Source organism: Danaus plexippus, chromosome Z (assembly GCF_018135715.1).
Source record: "Danaus plexippus chromosome Z, MEX_DaPlex, whole genome shotgun sequence".
Lineage (NCBI taxonomy): Eukaryota > Metazoa > Arthropoda > Insecta > Lepidoptera > Nymphalidae > Danaus > Danaus plexippus.
Genome location: NC_083559.1, coordinates 2,330,486 through 2,347,839, shown reverse-complemented (window position 1 = coordinate 2,347,839; position 17,354 = coordinate 2,330,486). Strand labels below are relative to the sequence as shown.

Sequence of the window (17,354 nt, the reverse complement as noted above, 5' to 3'; positions counted from 1 at the left end):
CATGGACTAAAAAGTTCATACTGGACAATATAAAAACATTATTTCAATAAGTCAATTTACCTAAGGTTTTATTTATTGTCAGGTTTCACTGATTGATTGACCCTAAGAAGCTTGATTTCATTGAATATATCTCCTCATAGAACAACAAGGTAAAAAAAATGACATAAAATTCTTTCAATAATAAAGCTAAGGCCACCAAATATACGAGTGTAAAATTAAACAATGAAGGATGTAAGTCAAAAAAGCGGATCTTATCAGACATTAACTCGAAGATCAATTTAAATCATGGCTGCGTCTAAAAAGAAAGATTACTTGAACCGACTTAATGACTAGACTGGGACAAAATATATAAAAGATTGTTTTAATGTGATCCAAGACTTTCGCGAGTCATTTAAATAAAACTTATATTTATCGGATTTTACTAAGCGAATTCTATTACTTAGACTAGATGTGTCGTCTGCCCGTGATCACGGTTGCTGAAAAGTAACCGAAACGTCGGTATTATGTAGTTTTTAAAGTAATAAAATTCGAGTAGTAAAATCCGTAAAATATATATATTTTTTTAAATAAACATTTTATTTCTCTTTGCTGTCAATGTGTTAAGTCGTGTTCTATAAAATTTGACAATTATTTAAAATTGACGTTAACCCTTTTTATGTGAATTTATAAATAATCAAAAATGTTGAATATAGTAATTAAATATCATTGCTGCAAAGAAACATCGAGTTTTATGAGATTATTGAATAAAAACAGGTGAGAGCATTTTATTTATATGGCAGTGGAGTCAGTCACTTGGGGAGGTAGGATTTTTTTCTTTTCATTATAATATGTTGTTGCGTTGTTGAACGGAATTGCCTCGAAGATTTGAAACTTACAAAAGTTTGATTAGATTTAGTTGAGATTGAAGAGTTCAATTGCTGTTAGTGAGTTAAAGTTACCTTTTAAAAAAAATTATGGTCACATACTTTGAAACATTATTATTATTTGAAGTACGCAAATTGGTCCACGTTCATGTCGAACTATCGCTCAGCGAGAAATTTTGTGCTTAAAAATATATTGATTATTTAGCATCGACACCGGATATCTCTGTCACGCAACTTTATAAAAAATACAACAGTTGTGAGTCACCCAAAAAAATACACGTCATTTCCGAATAATTCTTGCATTTTAACAATGTAAACTTTCGAGAACTTTTTGCACAAGACAGTAAAATTAGTAGGACATGTACTTTACATTATGAGTAACAGTTTTATAACTTCATTAACTCCAAATATTAACTTAATGTTTAAGAGCAAATAAACATTTTTGCTCTCTATATTTACCCGTTTTTTACAATTTTAATGTTAAGGCTTTCTTGTTTACCTTTTATTTTTTCATAAAAATTTTTTATGCATTGTTATAAAAACATTACTGCACTTCCTAAACATTACATTTGTTCCGTCCGCTCTGTTGAATATTAAAAAATTTTGAAACTTAAACATTCTTGTTTCACAAATTTCAACAAACAATATAAGCGGCCAGATTTCTGCTATATTTCATATTATCAAAGAATATTTTGTTACGAAATCATAAACGGTATCTCACATTTCCATCTCCAAATTATGCTGCTAGTTGGCTGTTATTATCCTCAAATGCAATTATAGTTCCTGTCGATACGCTTCTTTTCCATGTTAATTAAGGCTTCAAATTAATTTCTCATAGGCTTCATCAATAACTAGTTTATTATAATTGTCACTCGTAAAATCAATACATATCATTTACAAAAAGTCTCGCCACTTCGGTCCGTCTGTTCGCGATAAACGGAAAAACTACTGTACCGATTAACAAATAGTTATCAGCACTCTATAGCATGATTTTCGAGGAAGTTTTTAGAATATAATTTGTTAAGTTTTTGTATTTAATTGTGTGTACATTAACGATATTTGTTGAAATGTCGGGAAAATATGAGAGCCTGAGAGCTTTTAACGAAAAAGCTGCCTAAAGTCTTTTCTAATATAAAAAAATAATATATGGTGGGATTGTGTATTGTCTAGAGAAAAGTCTGTGGTGGCTAATTTCTATACCTTAAGGATAACATATTTTATCCATTTTAAAACTTTTAAAAATTGACATTCCTAAAGCGTTTATTGGAAAGCTATTTAAATAAATACGGTATTAAGTCTAATCAAAATAAATTACTTCATTTTCAAGCCTATATCAGTATCTCTAAATTACTTTTAAAATCATTTAAATCGGGCGTACCATTGAGAGTTATCATAATAGAGGTGTAATAATTCTCAAAATTAAATATGCTATTTTATATTTTTTGTAAAGAGCCCGTGTGAAGACGGGGTTGGTACCTAGTTAAAGAATATAAATGTTGTGTTTCTACTAGATGCGAAGAAAAGAGACAAATAAATAAGCCTTAGAAAATATTGCGCTTGAAAACTTTTCCATTTATCAGAAATTGAATCGTAGATGTGGTATGGATTCCTTTTCTAATTTGAGTTAAAATTATATTTTGCGTTTACAGACGTTATACTATTAAAATTGGCTTAATTTCATTTGTTATTGATGTACGAATAACGAAATAGTTTATATCAAATAAAGAATCTTTTGGCTCTTCAAAAAAAACACACGAAATAGCTCCATAAAGTTACGTTAAAAACCCTCAAGAATCATAGGAAAATAACTGAGATACGCTGACAAATATCAGGGAAATAAAACATTCATAAGTTGTTAAAAGCATCAAATTAGCTGCCATAAGTGTAAAATTGCTAACAAAAAGGTACATAAATTCCTGGAAACTTAAATTATTAGAATGATAATGTCATAAGAACTAAAATAAGAAAAAAGGAAAACAGTTTCCAACATTTACAATTAAATGAAAAAACTGCTTCATAAGTTTTTACTTTAGCCACATACACATAAATTGTAGCAAAACATTACAATGTAATAAATTTATTACAGGATAGTTTTGATCGTTTCTGTTTCACAGTAATTTAACACAATGCATTCAGAGCTCTCTTTAAATTGCAGAGCATTAGGCTTAGAGACGTCTACTATGAAGTAATGATGTAAAAAAAATGTATTCAGCATTTCGTTTTCAATATATTCCCCATTACAGGTCGATATTCGGGCCACAGTCATCGATTGTGGGTTGCAATTTTCTGAGATATAAAGGAATTTGTCCTCCCGCAACGTCAGGGCCTGGTGCAGCCAAAGGCTCAGGTCCTGGAAAGGGCGCCAAACATAAGATAACATATCAACCTTACACCGCGCCGCCACCAACGTGCCATGATTTTAAAAATATGAGTTTAAACCGCCCTATGTCTCCACATCTAACGATTTTCGCTCCCACCCTACCCGCTATGACATCCATTGTTCAGCGCATTACAGGTTTTTTTGCTTTGAACATTTTATTTTTATTTTGTACGCCGCAATTTGATCTAATAGTTTTATATATCGTTCTGTTCAATTCAACTATTATTTTTATTATAACTTTGCTTTGATATTATTTATAATAAATAAATGTAGTTTTTCAAGTATTTGTTATTAAGGACAGTCAATATTTAGCATTATTTAAACGAGAGATTTCTATACAATAGACTTTTGTACGGACACTTTTGGATCAACCGAATATAATAAAGATTTTAGTTTTGCTTGCCTACTTCATTAAAATAATCTGTACTATTCAGTTTTGTTATTGATACAAATAATATTTTTAATTCGCTTTTCATTTCCAGGCATGATAATAACGTTTTACGCTCTCCTCCTATCCTCTGGAAGTTTGTTCCTGTCGAACGGCGTAGAAACATACGTGTCTATTATCCAGAGCTTTGATTTTTCCTTACCTATGGTATTTATTATTAAGATGATGTTAGGTGCGCCGTTTGTCTATCATTATTTCAACGGTATCCGTTTCGTTATGTGGAATGCTGGTAAGTGGTTGTCCATCAAAGAAGTTTACGATTCAGCTAAGAAGAGTTTTGTTGCGACAGCCGTATTAACATTGCTTTTCTCCATAATTTAATAATTTAATTCTCTCAAATTGTTTTTTCTCAAATTATACACTAAATACAAGATTCATATAAGATTACATTTTTTTTTCATATGGTTATGTGAATGTATTATGAATTGTCTGCTTTTTAATAGAACTGTTCGCTTAAAATAATTTTTAGTAAAGATTCACATACATTTTTTTCGCTAAAATTAGAAGTCGTTATAGAAGTTGTGTGAATTGGTTTCAATATTATGTATTTTTCTAATTATAGCTATATAAAATATGAAAGAGCTGTCATTAAAAATCTTTTATGCTTTTAATCGAGTTTCATTGTTACAAATTTAATACGAGAAAATTAAGTTATATTCAAAATGTCTGCCAATCTACAGGGTGTATATTTTTAGTAGTGACTAATAATTGAGTTTTGCTTATAAAAATGTTACCTGATTCGAAAATATAAGTTGAAATTTATAAATGCATAAAGTATATTAGAACGTTCATCAAATATACGATGGTTGTGTCAAATGTGATTTTAAATATATATATCAAAAGACACAAAAACAAAGCACAAAAGCCTGATTTATCAGGTGATTATTATTATTAGTAAGAAATTTCGATTACCTAATGTATGTATCACGTTTCGTAATGTTGTTTGCAACACTTGAAAGATCTTATGATGTATGGAACTTTACATTACGGTCATTAGTGAAATGCATTTTAAAAGGCGTCTTGCAAAATAAACTCTACGACAGTTTAATCAAAACAGATTGGCCTGACGTATTTTAAAACCATAATAATCGTTTGAGTTTTAATTAGTGCATATTATTTTAAAATTTTACAGGCTGTGAAATTATTCAACTTTAATTACTTTAAGTCGTGTAGTCTATTATATTCATTACAGAATTGGTAGAAAAATCGGTGTATCAAAATTGAGTTTTTCAAGGGTAGATTTAAACGTAAATACTTTTAAAACACAATTAAGCTACAGTAATAAAAATGTTATGTTCAGTTACTTTTTTCGGACGTCTTCAAGCATGATGAAAATTTAGGAATAGAGACGGCGCAACGTTTTCTGTCCCACAGACAATAGACATCTCGTCAGTACTGTTCTCGTCATTACGATCTCTCTGGATTAATTACGAGTCGTTGGAGATGACCCTGTCTTGTTCTTATAAGATTTTATATTATTATAGAGTTTATAAACTAAAACAATGTTAAATATATTCAGAGCTATTTGGAGACTCTATGGTTTTTAATTTACGTAAACTATACATTTTACGTAAATTAATTATGTTGAAAAGACTTTAATATCATTGAAATATTAAAAAGTTATAAAGAAAATGTTTTTTTTATCTACTGGCAACGGTAGAATAGTTCGTTGCTATATTAAAATTTTAACAGCCAAGATATCTTAATATCTGTACATACGTAGTAATATTCATGTATAAGTGATAAGAAGTACCGCTTAGTCTTCCAAAAGAACTCAATATTTGTAAGCTAATTAAATAACAATTTAACCTTGTTATCACAAACTATATTAAGAAATCGATATACATATTATAATACAAACTCCCTCGCCGCGTCTGTCTGTCTGTTCGCAATAAACGGAAAAACTACCGCACCGGTTATCAAGCACTTATCACCGCTCGATAGCGTAATTCTCGAGGAAGGTTTTAGTATATAATTTGTTAAATTTATGTATTTCCTTGTGTGTACATTAACGATATTTGTTGAAGATGTCGGGAAAAAATGAGCCGTCTGTCAGCTTTTAACGAAAACGCTGCCAAAACACTGAGATATAACAAAATAATATGTAGTGGAGTTGTGTATCTTATAAAGGTCTAGAGAAATGTCCGCGGTGGCATATGTCTATACCTTAAGGATAACGTACTATATCCATTTTACAACTTTTAAAAATTAGCATTCGTAAAGCGTTTATTGGAAAGCTATTTACATAAATACGGTACTAAGTCCTACAAAATATATTACTTTGTTTTTAAGCCTACATCGGTACCTGTAAATGACTTTTTAAATCATTTAACTCGGGCGTACCATTTGAAAGTTATCATAATAAGTTTAATAATTCTCAAAATCAAATTAGCTATTTTAGATTTTTTGTAAAGTGCCGGTGCGAAGCAGGGCCTGGTACCTAGTTGCAAATATATTTAGAAAATGTATTGATCGATTCTATACTATTAACGTAAAGAAAATAGAAGTTACTTAGCAGATGTTGTTTTTTTATAATATTCAAGTAAATTATATTCATAGAATATAAAAATTCATAGTTAATTCTTGATTTGAAATGTAATTTCTAAATTCCGAGATATTGCTTTTCAATTGTCATTCCGCAATTCAATACGTCAGTCAAGTCGAATTGCCATTCAAGCGTCTGAACCCTGTAAAAGTTAATTTATAAAGAAAATTGATATCTTGTGGCTTTGTAGACGGTCACTCTTCTGAAAAATAAAATGTCTATAATTGACTCTAGGTCTCATTTCGCTGTCCAAAGTATTCTCAAATTAGGGTTGACAAAATTTTCAACAAAATACGATAGGTATCATCACTTAAACGAGTTCATTAATATTATATATATTTGGAACTTATTGCAAATTTTAGCGATTCGTTTGAAATAATGTTACTCAATATTTTTTGCGTTCTATATTTAAATAACATATTTAAATGAAACTAGTATTTTTCGGATAAACTACGCGTGATTTATTTTTGTAAAAAACTACATACTGAATACATTCCAGCCATCTTCTCTATTGAAATTGGGATGTTTTTTAATTTCAATAGCCTCGCGAATTAACCTCGGTATATACTTGTCTTCCCGAGCGAGGATTTGTGGTTTATCAAACCGAATGTAGTGGCCTGGTTTGTCCATTGTGTGTTCACACACTGCTGACTTCGACGCGCGCCTGTTTTTGATGTCTGTCCAATGTATACAATCTATCAAACACCTGGGACCCCGTTCTTAAAAATATAAAATCCCATGTCCGTAACCACACCGCAGGACCTCATGACACCGTAAGCGCATTCTGCCGGCATCCAGAGCGGTACGCCAGAAAATTAAGAAATCGATGGCGGTAGGTGATAAATAACAAGGACCAACTGACAGACATTCACATCTCGTCTGCCCGTGATCACGGTTGCTGAAAAGTAACCGAAACGTCGGGAGTATGTAGTTTTTTACAAAAATAAATCACGCGTAGTTTATCCGAAAAATACTAGTTTCATTTAAATGAATAAAACTCGCGAAAATCTTAGATCTCATTAAATAACATATTATTATAAATAGTGTGAGATAATCATAGCTTTAATTAAAGCAGAGAGAAAATAACAAATAATAGTAATTTTTTTTTTTTTTTTTTTAATGTAAAACTATTAAAATAAATGCAAAAATAGGATCGAATGTATGCTTTTCAATATATTAATTTCTTAGATTATTTTTCGTGTACCGTGTAGACTCTTCTTTACATTTTTTTGTTTTTTAAAATTTTTAATCCCGTTGCATATGTATCTATGTTAAAAGTCTGGCCGTAAATTACATTATCATTATCATCAAATTCGCAAGAGTCTTTGCAGACTCGTCGTGGTCATCCCGTATCATTGATCTGTATACATGATAACTTTCTTGGGAAGATAGTTGCAGTGGTTTCCCCTTGCTTTCTGCACCAGCACTCTTTGGGGCTATTTAGACCCCAAGGCTTGCTGTAGCCTGTTCCAGCCAGTTTCCCGGCTGGGCTTGTAGTTATCCCGCCACTGCTCGGTGACAACTTCTGTTAACGGAGTCTAAATTCTCTTAGAAAGTACATACTACTCGGAAAAGAACACATTGGTACTTGCCAGGTTTTAAACTCGCGCCCTTACGTATCAGAGGCGGGCCCTTTAACCTCCAGGCCACCACGACGATAAATACATGACCGTAAATACTATACAATAAAACCCTTTCTTTTTTCATATTTTTAATTATTTAAATTTTGAACATGTATATTTTAAATACTTCTTTCGTCTTAGCGCCATTTCACATATTTTTTCGTATTCATTAACTAATTTCAATATACACTTATAGGCAGTAAAGAAAGTTGGATTAAAGTGATGTATTAAGTGGTCATATTCCAGACACTTAAGCGCGGTATCAGTCGTATGTATGCTGATTGGTTTCCCTGTTTGAAGAACCCTACAATAATCGAAACAAAAAAGTGTACGCTTATATTTTGTGGTCATAAGAAAAACAGAACAATTTTGTCACAAATTTCTCACATTATAGAGACCTAAGTAAATAATTATCTTCATTTATCAACTAACAAATACATTTGTTGCTCCATATATTTTAGATCTGTTGTTTGTTATCTTAAATTTGTGATTATGCTTGAATAAAAATTTAAATAGAAAAATATTTATTAAAAAATCATAGACAGCAACAGGATTCGATTACTCATCCTCTAGAATATCGAGTTAATTTTTTTCTCAAACACGCCATCCGTGACGGACCCGAGTCGGTGAATTACGCTTTATTTTTATATCTCGCATCAGAAAAAAGGTCATCAACTAAGAGAGTTAACCGTCAAAGCAAATGAAATGTTAACATTAAATAATAACTTAAAATAATATTCATAATGAATTGTAAAATATGTATAATATTTTACGCTGTTTTGCGCATTGAACAGGATTACTAGTCACAGATAATCCTTTAAATACATAATATTTGGAAAACACAGACGGTGATTAAAAGCACGTTATTAATGCATTTACCCATTAGCTAAGCTAAGATAAGCTTTACTACGCAAGAAGAGTGTTTAAATATTTAAATAAAACTAGGGCTTTCCGTTGCACTGGGTGATTTAGTTATTACGTTTAACACGAAGTTTCGATCACGGGCAGACGATATGAAAGTATTATAGCCTAAAACCATGGTGTTATTCTAAGGTGTATACGCGATAATCTATATATATGTGAACTAAACAAAAAATATATTATCTATTCCGTTATATAGCAGTATTTGTAAGTGCTCTATAATCATACTTATCACTCATTACGTATAAGGATTTTATAATCCTACCTTTTCCACTGTAAAATGAAATAAACATTTTTAAATCTTTGAATTCTTCATACAATGGCGTAAGCTTAGGTATTAGACTGTAAAACCGCTAACCGTCTCTATTTAGTCTGACATTGTAAACTTGCGTTGGCGTACAGATGTCATATCGAATCTCGAAAGTACTAGCTGTTTGCATGTCAATTATTCAATCGTGTATAATATAAAATGTTTCACATCAAAGTCGCAAAAGAAATTCTTAAAAATACAACTAAAGCGAAAGTACTGGAGTCATTTTGATAAGTTACAAGATATTTTCGTTTGCACCAATTAAAATTATATCAATTCAATCAGAAACGTAATTCTTTGTCCTATAACGTCAAATATATAATTTCAATCAGATTTCGAAAGTCCTTGAAAGTCCTTGATTTCGGACGTAATAACCAATTAAATCGAATATATATGTACTCAAGAATGACGTGATCTTTGTAGACGATATACAAATTGTGAGTTCTGTCCGAGCAACTGGCAGACAGCTGTCAAACAACTGACAGTTACACAAAACCTGATTAGTAAAGAGTATTTTTTGCAAATTATTGAATTTGTGTTGTTTTAGATCTACCAACATATGTAGTTTCTAATTGTGATTACAGTCGAGACTTAAATTTTATTTCATTTAACACTTAATCCCGGATCGTGTCTCCTCCATTCTACGCGACACTGACAGAATATACTGTGCACTTCTTTGCACGGATGAAGCCCATATTATTAAAAAAAGGGTATTTAATTCTCCACGACACAGTCAAAATATAACGTGCAAATATTTACACGGATGAGGGCCATCTTTAAAACACCCCACTAAAGAGTATTTTAAGTCATAACATAGAAATAAGAGTACTTTCAAAAGACTTAAGCTGATCAATAAGATGTCTGAAACTATTAAAGTTTTAATGCAATTTATTTCCCTTTTTTTTTAACATAAGTTTCTTCAAAGGTTTATAAAAGCAATTTTAAAATGAACAAATGGGAAAAGTCCTTCTCGAGATTATAGCGGGACGGTTTTATTTATGTAGGTGTGTAAATTACTTGGTGTTATTATGGGTTTTTGTTAGCTTTTTATTAGCTTCACCTGTATGTTTGTATGTTTGTATGTTTGTTTATAACCGACTTTGACTTTGGGCGCGATTTTGACCCACTTCAAACGGCCAGATTTCGTTCAAACTTTTGTAGATTTATCGAGGACCGATGACAATACCCTAATTTGATAAAATTATTCCATTTTTCAATTTGCTAAATATGATTTTTGTTAATTTATATACTTTTCATCTATAGTCGATAAGGTAAGAAACTTAATTAAAATTAAAAAGCAAGCTATTATTAATAAACCAAACTAAAAAGTAGAAAATAAATTTTAATAAATTTAAATTAAGAAAATAGTGTTAAAAATTTCAATAAATATAAATTAATAATAGTGTAAATAAAAAAAATGTATTTTATTTAAAAAAAAGCGTGGGGTGCTTTTTAAGATATTATCGAAATGATAATCACTCTACAAATATCTGTCAATAAAATATTTATAACTATAGACACCATGTGACAAAGCTATTTAATTTAATACTATTATTAAATTGTTTTCCTTCATTTTGTATATTTAATTTGTTTATATACAGAGTAATTATTTTCATGGAAAGTTTTTAAGGTTTCTTTTGATATTTCGATTCACGGAAATTATATCCGCGCCGCAATTCTACTATTTTTGTGCGAGCGTCAGTGTTCTCTCGCCGGCGTTGGAGAAAAGCTGCTCGTTGAGATATAGTATCAGGTAACTTTGCAATAGAATTCATTCTTACAAAGAATATTACTTGAGAACGTTAAAAATATATTATTAACACTGTAATTGTAATAAAACTTAAGAAAATGGTCCTTATGATTTTTCTTTATTATTCCCTGTGTTGTATTTTACAAAACGCAAAAACAATCCCCGGAAGCGTGACCTATATTTGAAGCAATCTTTTTGCGTGGCTCAATTACTGTTAATTACTGTTTTTTTAATCCTCATGTTGCATCCCCAATCGCTTGATGAAATCTAACATTGAAATTATTATTTTCTTGAATATATCTTTTTATATTTCGAATTTAATATATTTCAATTGTTGTAAATACTACAGAAAAGATAGAACTACGAGGAGCGAACAAAGGATGGAACGTATATTGAAATGAAAAAAAAAACTATGTCTTTACTGAAATTTTTTATACGTTATATTGCACAATAATATTCAAAATTGAAACTAAATTTTTCGGATTCTAGTAATCGAAAAACATAGTTTCATAATAATATTTTTTATTAAGAACAGTGAAAATAGGTGCTCATTTATAATTTATTTAAAACTGACGGTTCCGGAAACAAAAATATATCCAGACTAAAGTTTATTCGACGAAAATATATTTATTATCAACCAAAGTGGAGGATTTAAATATTATAAGAGACAGAACACTTAGCACTTAGCCTTTAACATCTAATAGTCTATATACCTAAGTCGGATTATGCGGGATTCGTCTGCGCCGTCTAGAATATTCAGTATTCCCTAGAGAGATAAATTTAATAACTGTTCGTCGAATTATGTTCGCAAGGACCATATGAAAGGAAACTATATGAAAAATCCATAATACCCGAAGAAAAAGAAACAAGATCTGCCATACATTTGCAAGATTTATGATGTTAACAACAAGTATATCTCTACCAAGCAACTGAAAATATAAAGATTTTATGAAAAATTTAATTTGGAAACAATTAAATAACATAATAGTTGCGGTAACAGGAATAACTTTTTTTTTTTTTTTTTGTTGACGGGGGGAAATCTTCGTAAGACTTCCGGCCGCGTGGGGGACGCGACCGGGGCATGTGGGATTCTTACCCACTAAAACCCCCCGATGTCCTCTTAGGCGCTATCGCGGGGGACGTGGGAACTGTTTAACTACCACGACCCCGCAGCGCTTGCCTCTCCCGGCTTCGTCCGGGCTTGGCTCTGCCCAGTGCGGCGGCTTGGTGACATGCCGCCGCTTGCCACTCCGAGAGCTCCCCGGACATTGGGGAGCTTGCTTCTCGGGCCCTCTTGATGTGAGCGGCGATCCCCCGATCGCCGCCCACGGGCTAGGCGTCCAATTCCATGGCAGGCGGGGCGGGAACCGCTCCTCCTCCGCCATTGGCCTTGGGCTTTTTAGTCCGGGCCTTCCTTGGCGCCCTTCTCGATTCGGCTGTCGTGCCGGAGATAGACGGCCTTGCAACGCAGCCGCTTGCCCCCAGCACGTGTGCCCTCTCTGTTTTGCCGGCAGCCTCGCACACGAAGCAGTTTGGCGCTGCCTCGCACTCAGCCGCCTTGTGACCCGAAGTCCCGCACCGGAAACATCTCCGGCTACGGTCCTCCGGGTGCTGGCACTTCGCCGCCACGTGGCCGGTGTCAAAACAGCGGAAGCAGCGCCTAGGCCTCGCGGCCAGCAGCACCACCCTCGCCGACACCCAGCCGACCATCAGCCGCCCGGAGCTGGTGAGCTTCTTGGCGGCTGCGACCGGGACGCGCATCCATACGGACGCATCGCCCCGTGGCCCGACCACCAGTTTACCCGCCCGAATGTCCCCGACCGAGCACCCTCCTTCCTTTGCGACCGCTTGGATGACGTCGGCGGTCGCTACGGATTCGTCCAGCCCGGCGATGCGGATCTCCGCACTCCGAACCGGGCGGGCGACTTTCACTACGTCTGAGGGCAGGACGGACCTCAGCCGCTCAGCGAAGGCGTCCGCCTTTTCCTGCGCTCCCTCACCGTCGATGGTGAGAACGCGCGCACCAGTTTCGGCTAATCGGAAACCGAGCCTGGGGATGCCGAGTTCCCCCAGGTCGATCGCCGCCTTAGCCTGCGTCAGCAAGCCGACGTATGTCACCCCTTCTCCGCGGCGTCCGCTGCTAAGGTGAGCGTGACTGCCGCGGTGGTCGGTGAACGGAGCTTCACCTTCCTCTTCCTCTTTTTCTTCTTCTTCTTCGGGGTGGCTTTAGCTAGAGTAGCCACCCCCTTCTTCTTCTTGTCCGCCGCCTTTTGTGGCCCAACTGTAGTGTGAAGGCCCTCGGCGGAAGAGGCACTTTCAGTAGCCCCTTCTTTCCTCTGCGCCGCCTCTTGAGCGGCCATAGATGGCCGCTTCGATTTTCGCCTCTTGTCGGCTAGCGCAGGCGGTGTCGTTGTGACGGCAGCGGAGCTCGGTATGTCCGCCGCCACATCTGCGTAGGTCGGGCGAGCTGTTGCCTTTTGGGGCTTTGAGCTCTTCCTCTTCGACTTCGATCCCTCAACTGGCGACGAATCGATCCTCTCCGCCGCCAGGGGTGGGCGCAGTCGAGGCACCGGCAGAAGGCGGTCCTCGAGCCCGGCCAGTCGTGCATTCAGAACAGTTCCGAAAGACTCAAGACTACTCCGCGACACCTCCTCTACGAGCTGGCGCATGTCTTTCTCGCCCGGTCGATAGGCCTGTCGGCGCAACTCCTCCATCTCTCGGCGCAGTTCCGCCACCTGTGCGAGGAGTCGCGCATTTTGGGCCTCCAGCCTCGCCATCTCTTCCGACATGGTGCGCCCTCTCATCTCAGAGACGGCCACCCTTATGTTGGCTACCGCCTCTTTTAGGCATCGCGTGAAGGTCCCCTTGAGGTTTTTCGACCTCGTGGCGACCAAGACTATGGCCTCCAACGAGGCCTCTACACCATCTGTCAGAGCAGCGGAGGTCTGGTCTGACGCGTCCTCTTTTCTTATAGGAGCAGGGACGGGCTTGCGCTCTTTGATTGGCGCCTCTCCTGAGCCCGTCTCACGATCTCAGCCACGTCCTTCTCAGCCTGGAGTCGTAAGGCCTCCTCTTTCGCCTTCTTGTATTCGGCCTGGGCCTTTGCTAGGCCAATGTACTGGCCGGGCATTGGCGGCCGGCTGCGTCCCTTCTTAGGAGTGGGTGCCGCCCCCTTGCTGAGGGCGGGCACCCCGTCGTCATCTGGTTTCCTCTTGCGAGGTTTCTCCGTTCCGGTGTTGGACTCCCCGGACTCCAGTGACATAACACTGTAGACCGAGGAGTCGGAGAGGTCATCATCGCTGTCTCTCTCCCTGTCAAATCCGGCTGGTAGCCGCGTGAGCAGTACGCGTGGTATGCGTGTCGCAGCCCCAAGCCTCACCTCGCGTTCGAGTTGAACGCTAGCGAGGTCCTCCTCATCAGTTTGTAAGTCCGGTCTCGACGTGGTAAGGTGCGCCGAGCCCGGCCTACTCGTCAAAGCCGAATCGTTATGCAGATCAGAATCCGTTAAAACATTGCCAAGTTCGTAGGTTTCCGTAACCTCTCCTCCCATCGCACTGTTGGCACCCCCCGTATACGCGGGCCGATCCCCCGCCGAAGCGGGAGTGTGGGATTCCCCAGCATTAATGCCGGGACCCACCCGGGGACTATTTTTGACAATACGACTTTCCATTTTGTTTTTGACCCTTTGAGGTAGGGCCAGACCTGGTGCCCTTGGGACGAGCCGCCTGCTCGCCATGCATCCCAAGGCCGGGCACCAGAACCAAAGATTAGGGGCCGTATAAGCCCATCCATCACCATTCATCCATCACACATTCACAAGCCTTTCATTCTATGGGCTGTTCCCCCAGCCCGGACCAAGACCCCAAAACGAGGTCAAGATCCCCCTCCCCGTGACTGACTGCACCGGAAAAGCCGGTGGGCGATGGGGTCGTCACGTCCCGACGCCGAAAGGAATAACTAACCTAACCTAACCTAACCTGACCCTTTGTGATGTTGGTTTTACAAAATACAATGAGCCAAGCATGTGTAAATCACCGGTGAAAGATTTTATAACATCAATTATTTTTAAATTTAATGAAATCATTAAATTTAATATTTTAACTTAATTGGATGTCCTTTATAATTAATTGACGTCTCCAAAAATGTTTGCTGCTGTGAAAATTTCGGAGAAAAACAGTGGACAGGACTTTCGAGTGAAACGGATTTCACAAAGCTGAAATTCGTAGAACGAGGTTCAAAAGAACTGACGGATCTATGTATGAGATATTTGTAAATACGCAATATCGTTTATAAAGTCGTGGTTTGTCGTATACGCTTGATAGAAAATATCATCTATATTTGAATTCCAATATCCAATATGAATTATCAAAGCGGACGAAACAATGGTTCTCTGATATTTCCCGTTATACTCGTAGAACAGATTTTTACCTACGTATTTGAGTTTTTATTTAACTTTCGTTTTGGTATGAAACATGTAGTAGCTTTCTAGACTTTTTGATCAAAGCATTTATGATTTTCCTTTTTCATATGTAAGGCTATGCTATGTTGTGTATAATTAATAATGTATATAAAAGAGCTTTTATATCTCAACCCCTATTTATTATATATTGAAAACGATGTACATATGATAACACACACAGATATATGGATCATAATTCGTATCTGGCAAATTTAAGGTATATATTATCGCAGTGCGCTAAATATGTACTATTTACTTAGAAATACAGTTATTGATACATGACTATGTACATTTATATTTATATATAACAGTCGCTTTTAGGTTTGCAAATAAGAACAATCTAAATATCTCGTTGACTATATTCAAAATCTTTCATTTTTTAATGTGGGACGACACTTAACGAGCAGTGACGATGGTTGAAACGCAGATAGTCATTGCTCAAATTATTATATCTTTGTTAATGTAAAATATTGATGATATATATATATATATATCATCAATATTTTACATAGATATATATAGATATATATATATATATATATATATATATATATATATATATATGTATGTATGTATGTATATATGTATATAAAAATAATATATATATATATGTATATAAAAAAACTGCAGTATGCATAGATGCTATTGATGTATCTTTTTAACCTAAAAAAAATAATAATTTCTTATGAAATGTGTGAAATAAAATATAATTGCATATTATGTGTATATCTATAATGTTAGGTAGACTACTCAATACATATCGATCGCGTTGCAAAGTAAGCACACGTCGCACTGTAATCGATAGCATTCTTGATTGGAATTGAGGTTATGGCATACCTTTAGCAGACCGTAGCAGACTTCGGCAGACTTTAGCAGACTTCAGCAGATTTTAGCAGACTTCAGCAGGCTTTTCCTCTTCATTGTGCCCGTTCAGTGCAAACTTTTAACACCTCTATTTAATGACTCACAAAACATATCACACTCACATAACAGTTTTTTTTTTTTTGACACTATCCAGAAGATAGCTGACCTGAGAACACTCGATGAAATTTATGTGACAACAAAACTTATAACGTAAATATACTTATATACTAACATAGTTACCTGTTGTATAACGTTTACCAAATTTTATAAAAACCTGATCAATTATGAGGGATAACTCGAGAATGGGTAAGCGATGTTACGGACTATTATCTCACGTTTGGACTGATTTAGTGATTTTAAAGTCGCGTCCTGAGCGGTTATTTTTTTTCGACTGCTAAAAATGTTCTACTTTAGAAAAGCGTCTTGCAGTTGCTACCCTAATTACACGAGCAAGTTTAAAACGCATGCGCCTACTACAACCGCACCCCTCTATTCATGACGTCACTTTAACACAATCACTAAGGGTAAAAACAAATCCGTCAGCCGATGACTCCGATACAAGAGAATTTCTATGGACCTAAAACTCCTCAAAATGACAAGCGTTGCATAGAACACTTGTAGCATGGTTAATATATTCCTGTAATTGCAATGAAAATACCTACACGGTTCACGCACTTACATGTTTATTTTTAACGTCACAAAACATGCAAATTATATTTTAAATGAAACTAAAATACATTGCGGTCAATCAACTTATTAATATAAATAAAACTATAATTAATCAAAATTGAATTATTAACAAGTATCACTGAAAGGCGTCAGATAAATTCCGAGAATAGATGTGGCAGAAAAGGGCATTAAATTGACATTGGACATGTTGCGGCTATAGCGGCTAGGCGATCTAAATTTATACGTATGTTATAATAACAATGTCTGGGATAAGATTTAGCATTTGGTTGAATGCAATCATGATCGATTCACCGGCAGCTTGAATTTGTTTTTAGCCAATTTCATTTATAAACGAATATTGTTCTTACAGTACTGTACTATTTTCAACGCTAATAACTATAAAGGTTAGATCAAAGCCTTTTCTTATGAACAACGTATTTTTTTTTTTTTTTTTGGTGACGCAGGGAAACTCTTTTTACGAGCCGTCTCACCGGCCTTGGTGGGGCCGGAGAGGATGTGTGAG

The 17,354-nt window shown here is 35.9% G+C and overlaps 2 protein-coding genes across 7 annotated transcripts in view; one reads left to right on the top strand and one right to left on the bottom strand.

The window, feature by feature from the left end:
* LOC116778164 (protein SCAI) overlaps positions 1 to 16,559 on the bottom strand; it is a 47,715-nt gene extending 31,156 nt beyond the window's left edge. For 5 of the 6 annotated variants that reach the window (XM_061526282.1, XM_061526284.1, XM_061526279.1 and 2 more), the window contains exon 1: positions 16,136 to 16,559. The gene's annotated coding sequence lies outside the window, so the exon portion shown is untranslated. The remainder of the gene's footprint in view (positions 1 to 16,135) is intronic. The other variant, XM_061526280.1, reaches the window with a different exon arrangement.
* Positions 625 to 4,302, top strand: LOC116778165 (succinate dehydrogenase cytochrome b560 subunit, mitochondrial-like). Its single transcript, XM_032672081.2, has 3 exons — positions 625 to 753; positions 3,107 to 3,378; positions 3,726 to 4,302. The coding sequence occupies exons 1-3, from the start codon at positions 680 to 682 to the stop codon at positions 4,010 to 4,012; spliced, it is 633 nt and encodes a 210-aa protein (XP_032527972.2). The 5' UTR covers positions 625 to 679; the 3' UTR covers positions 4,013 to 4,302.
* Positions 16,560 to 17,354: the final 795 nt, after the last annotated feature.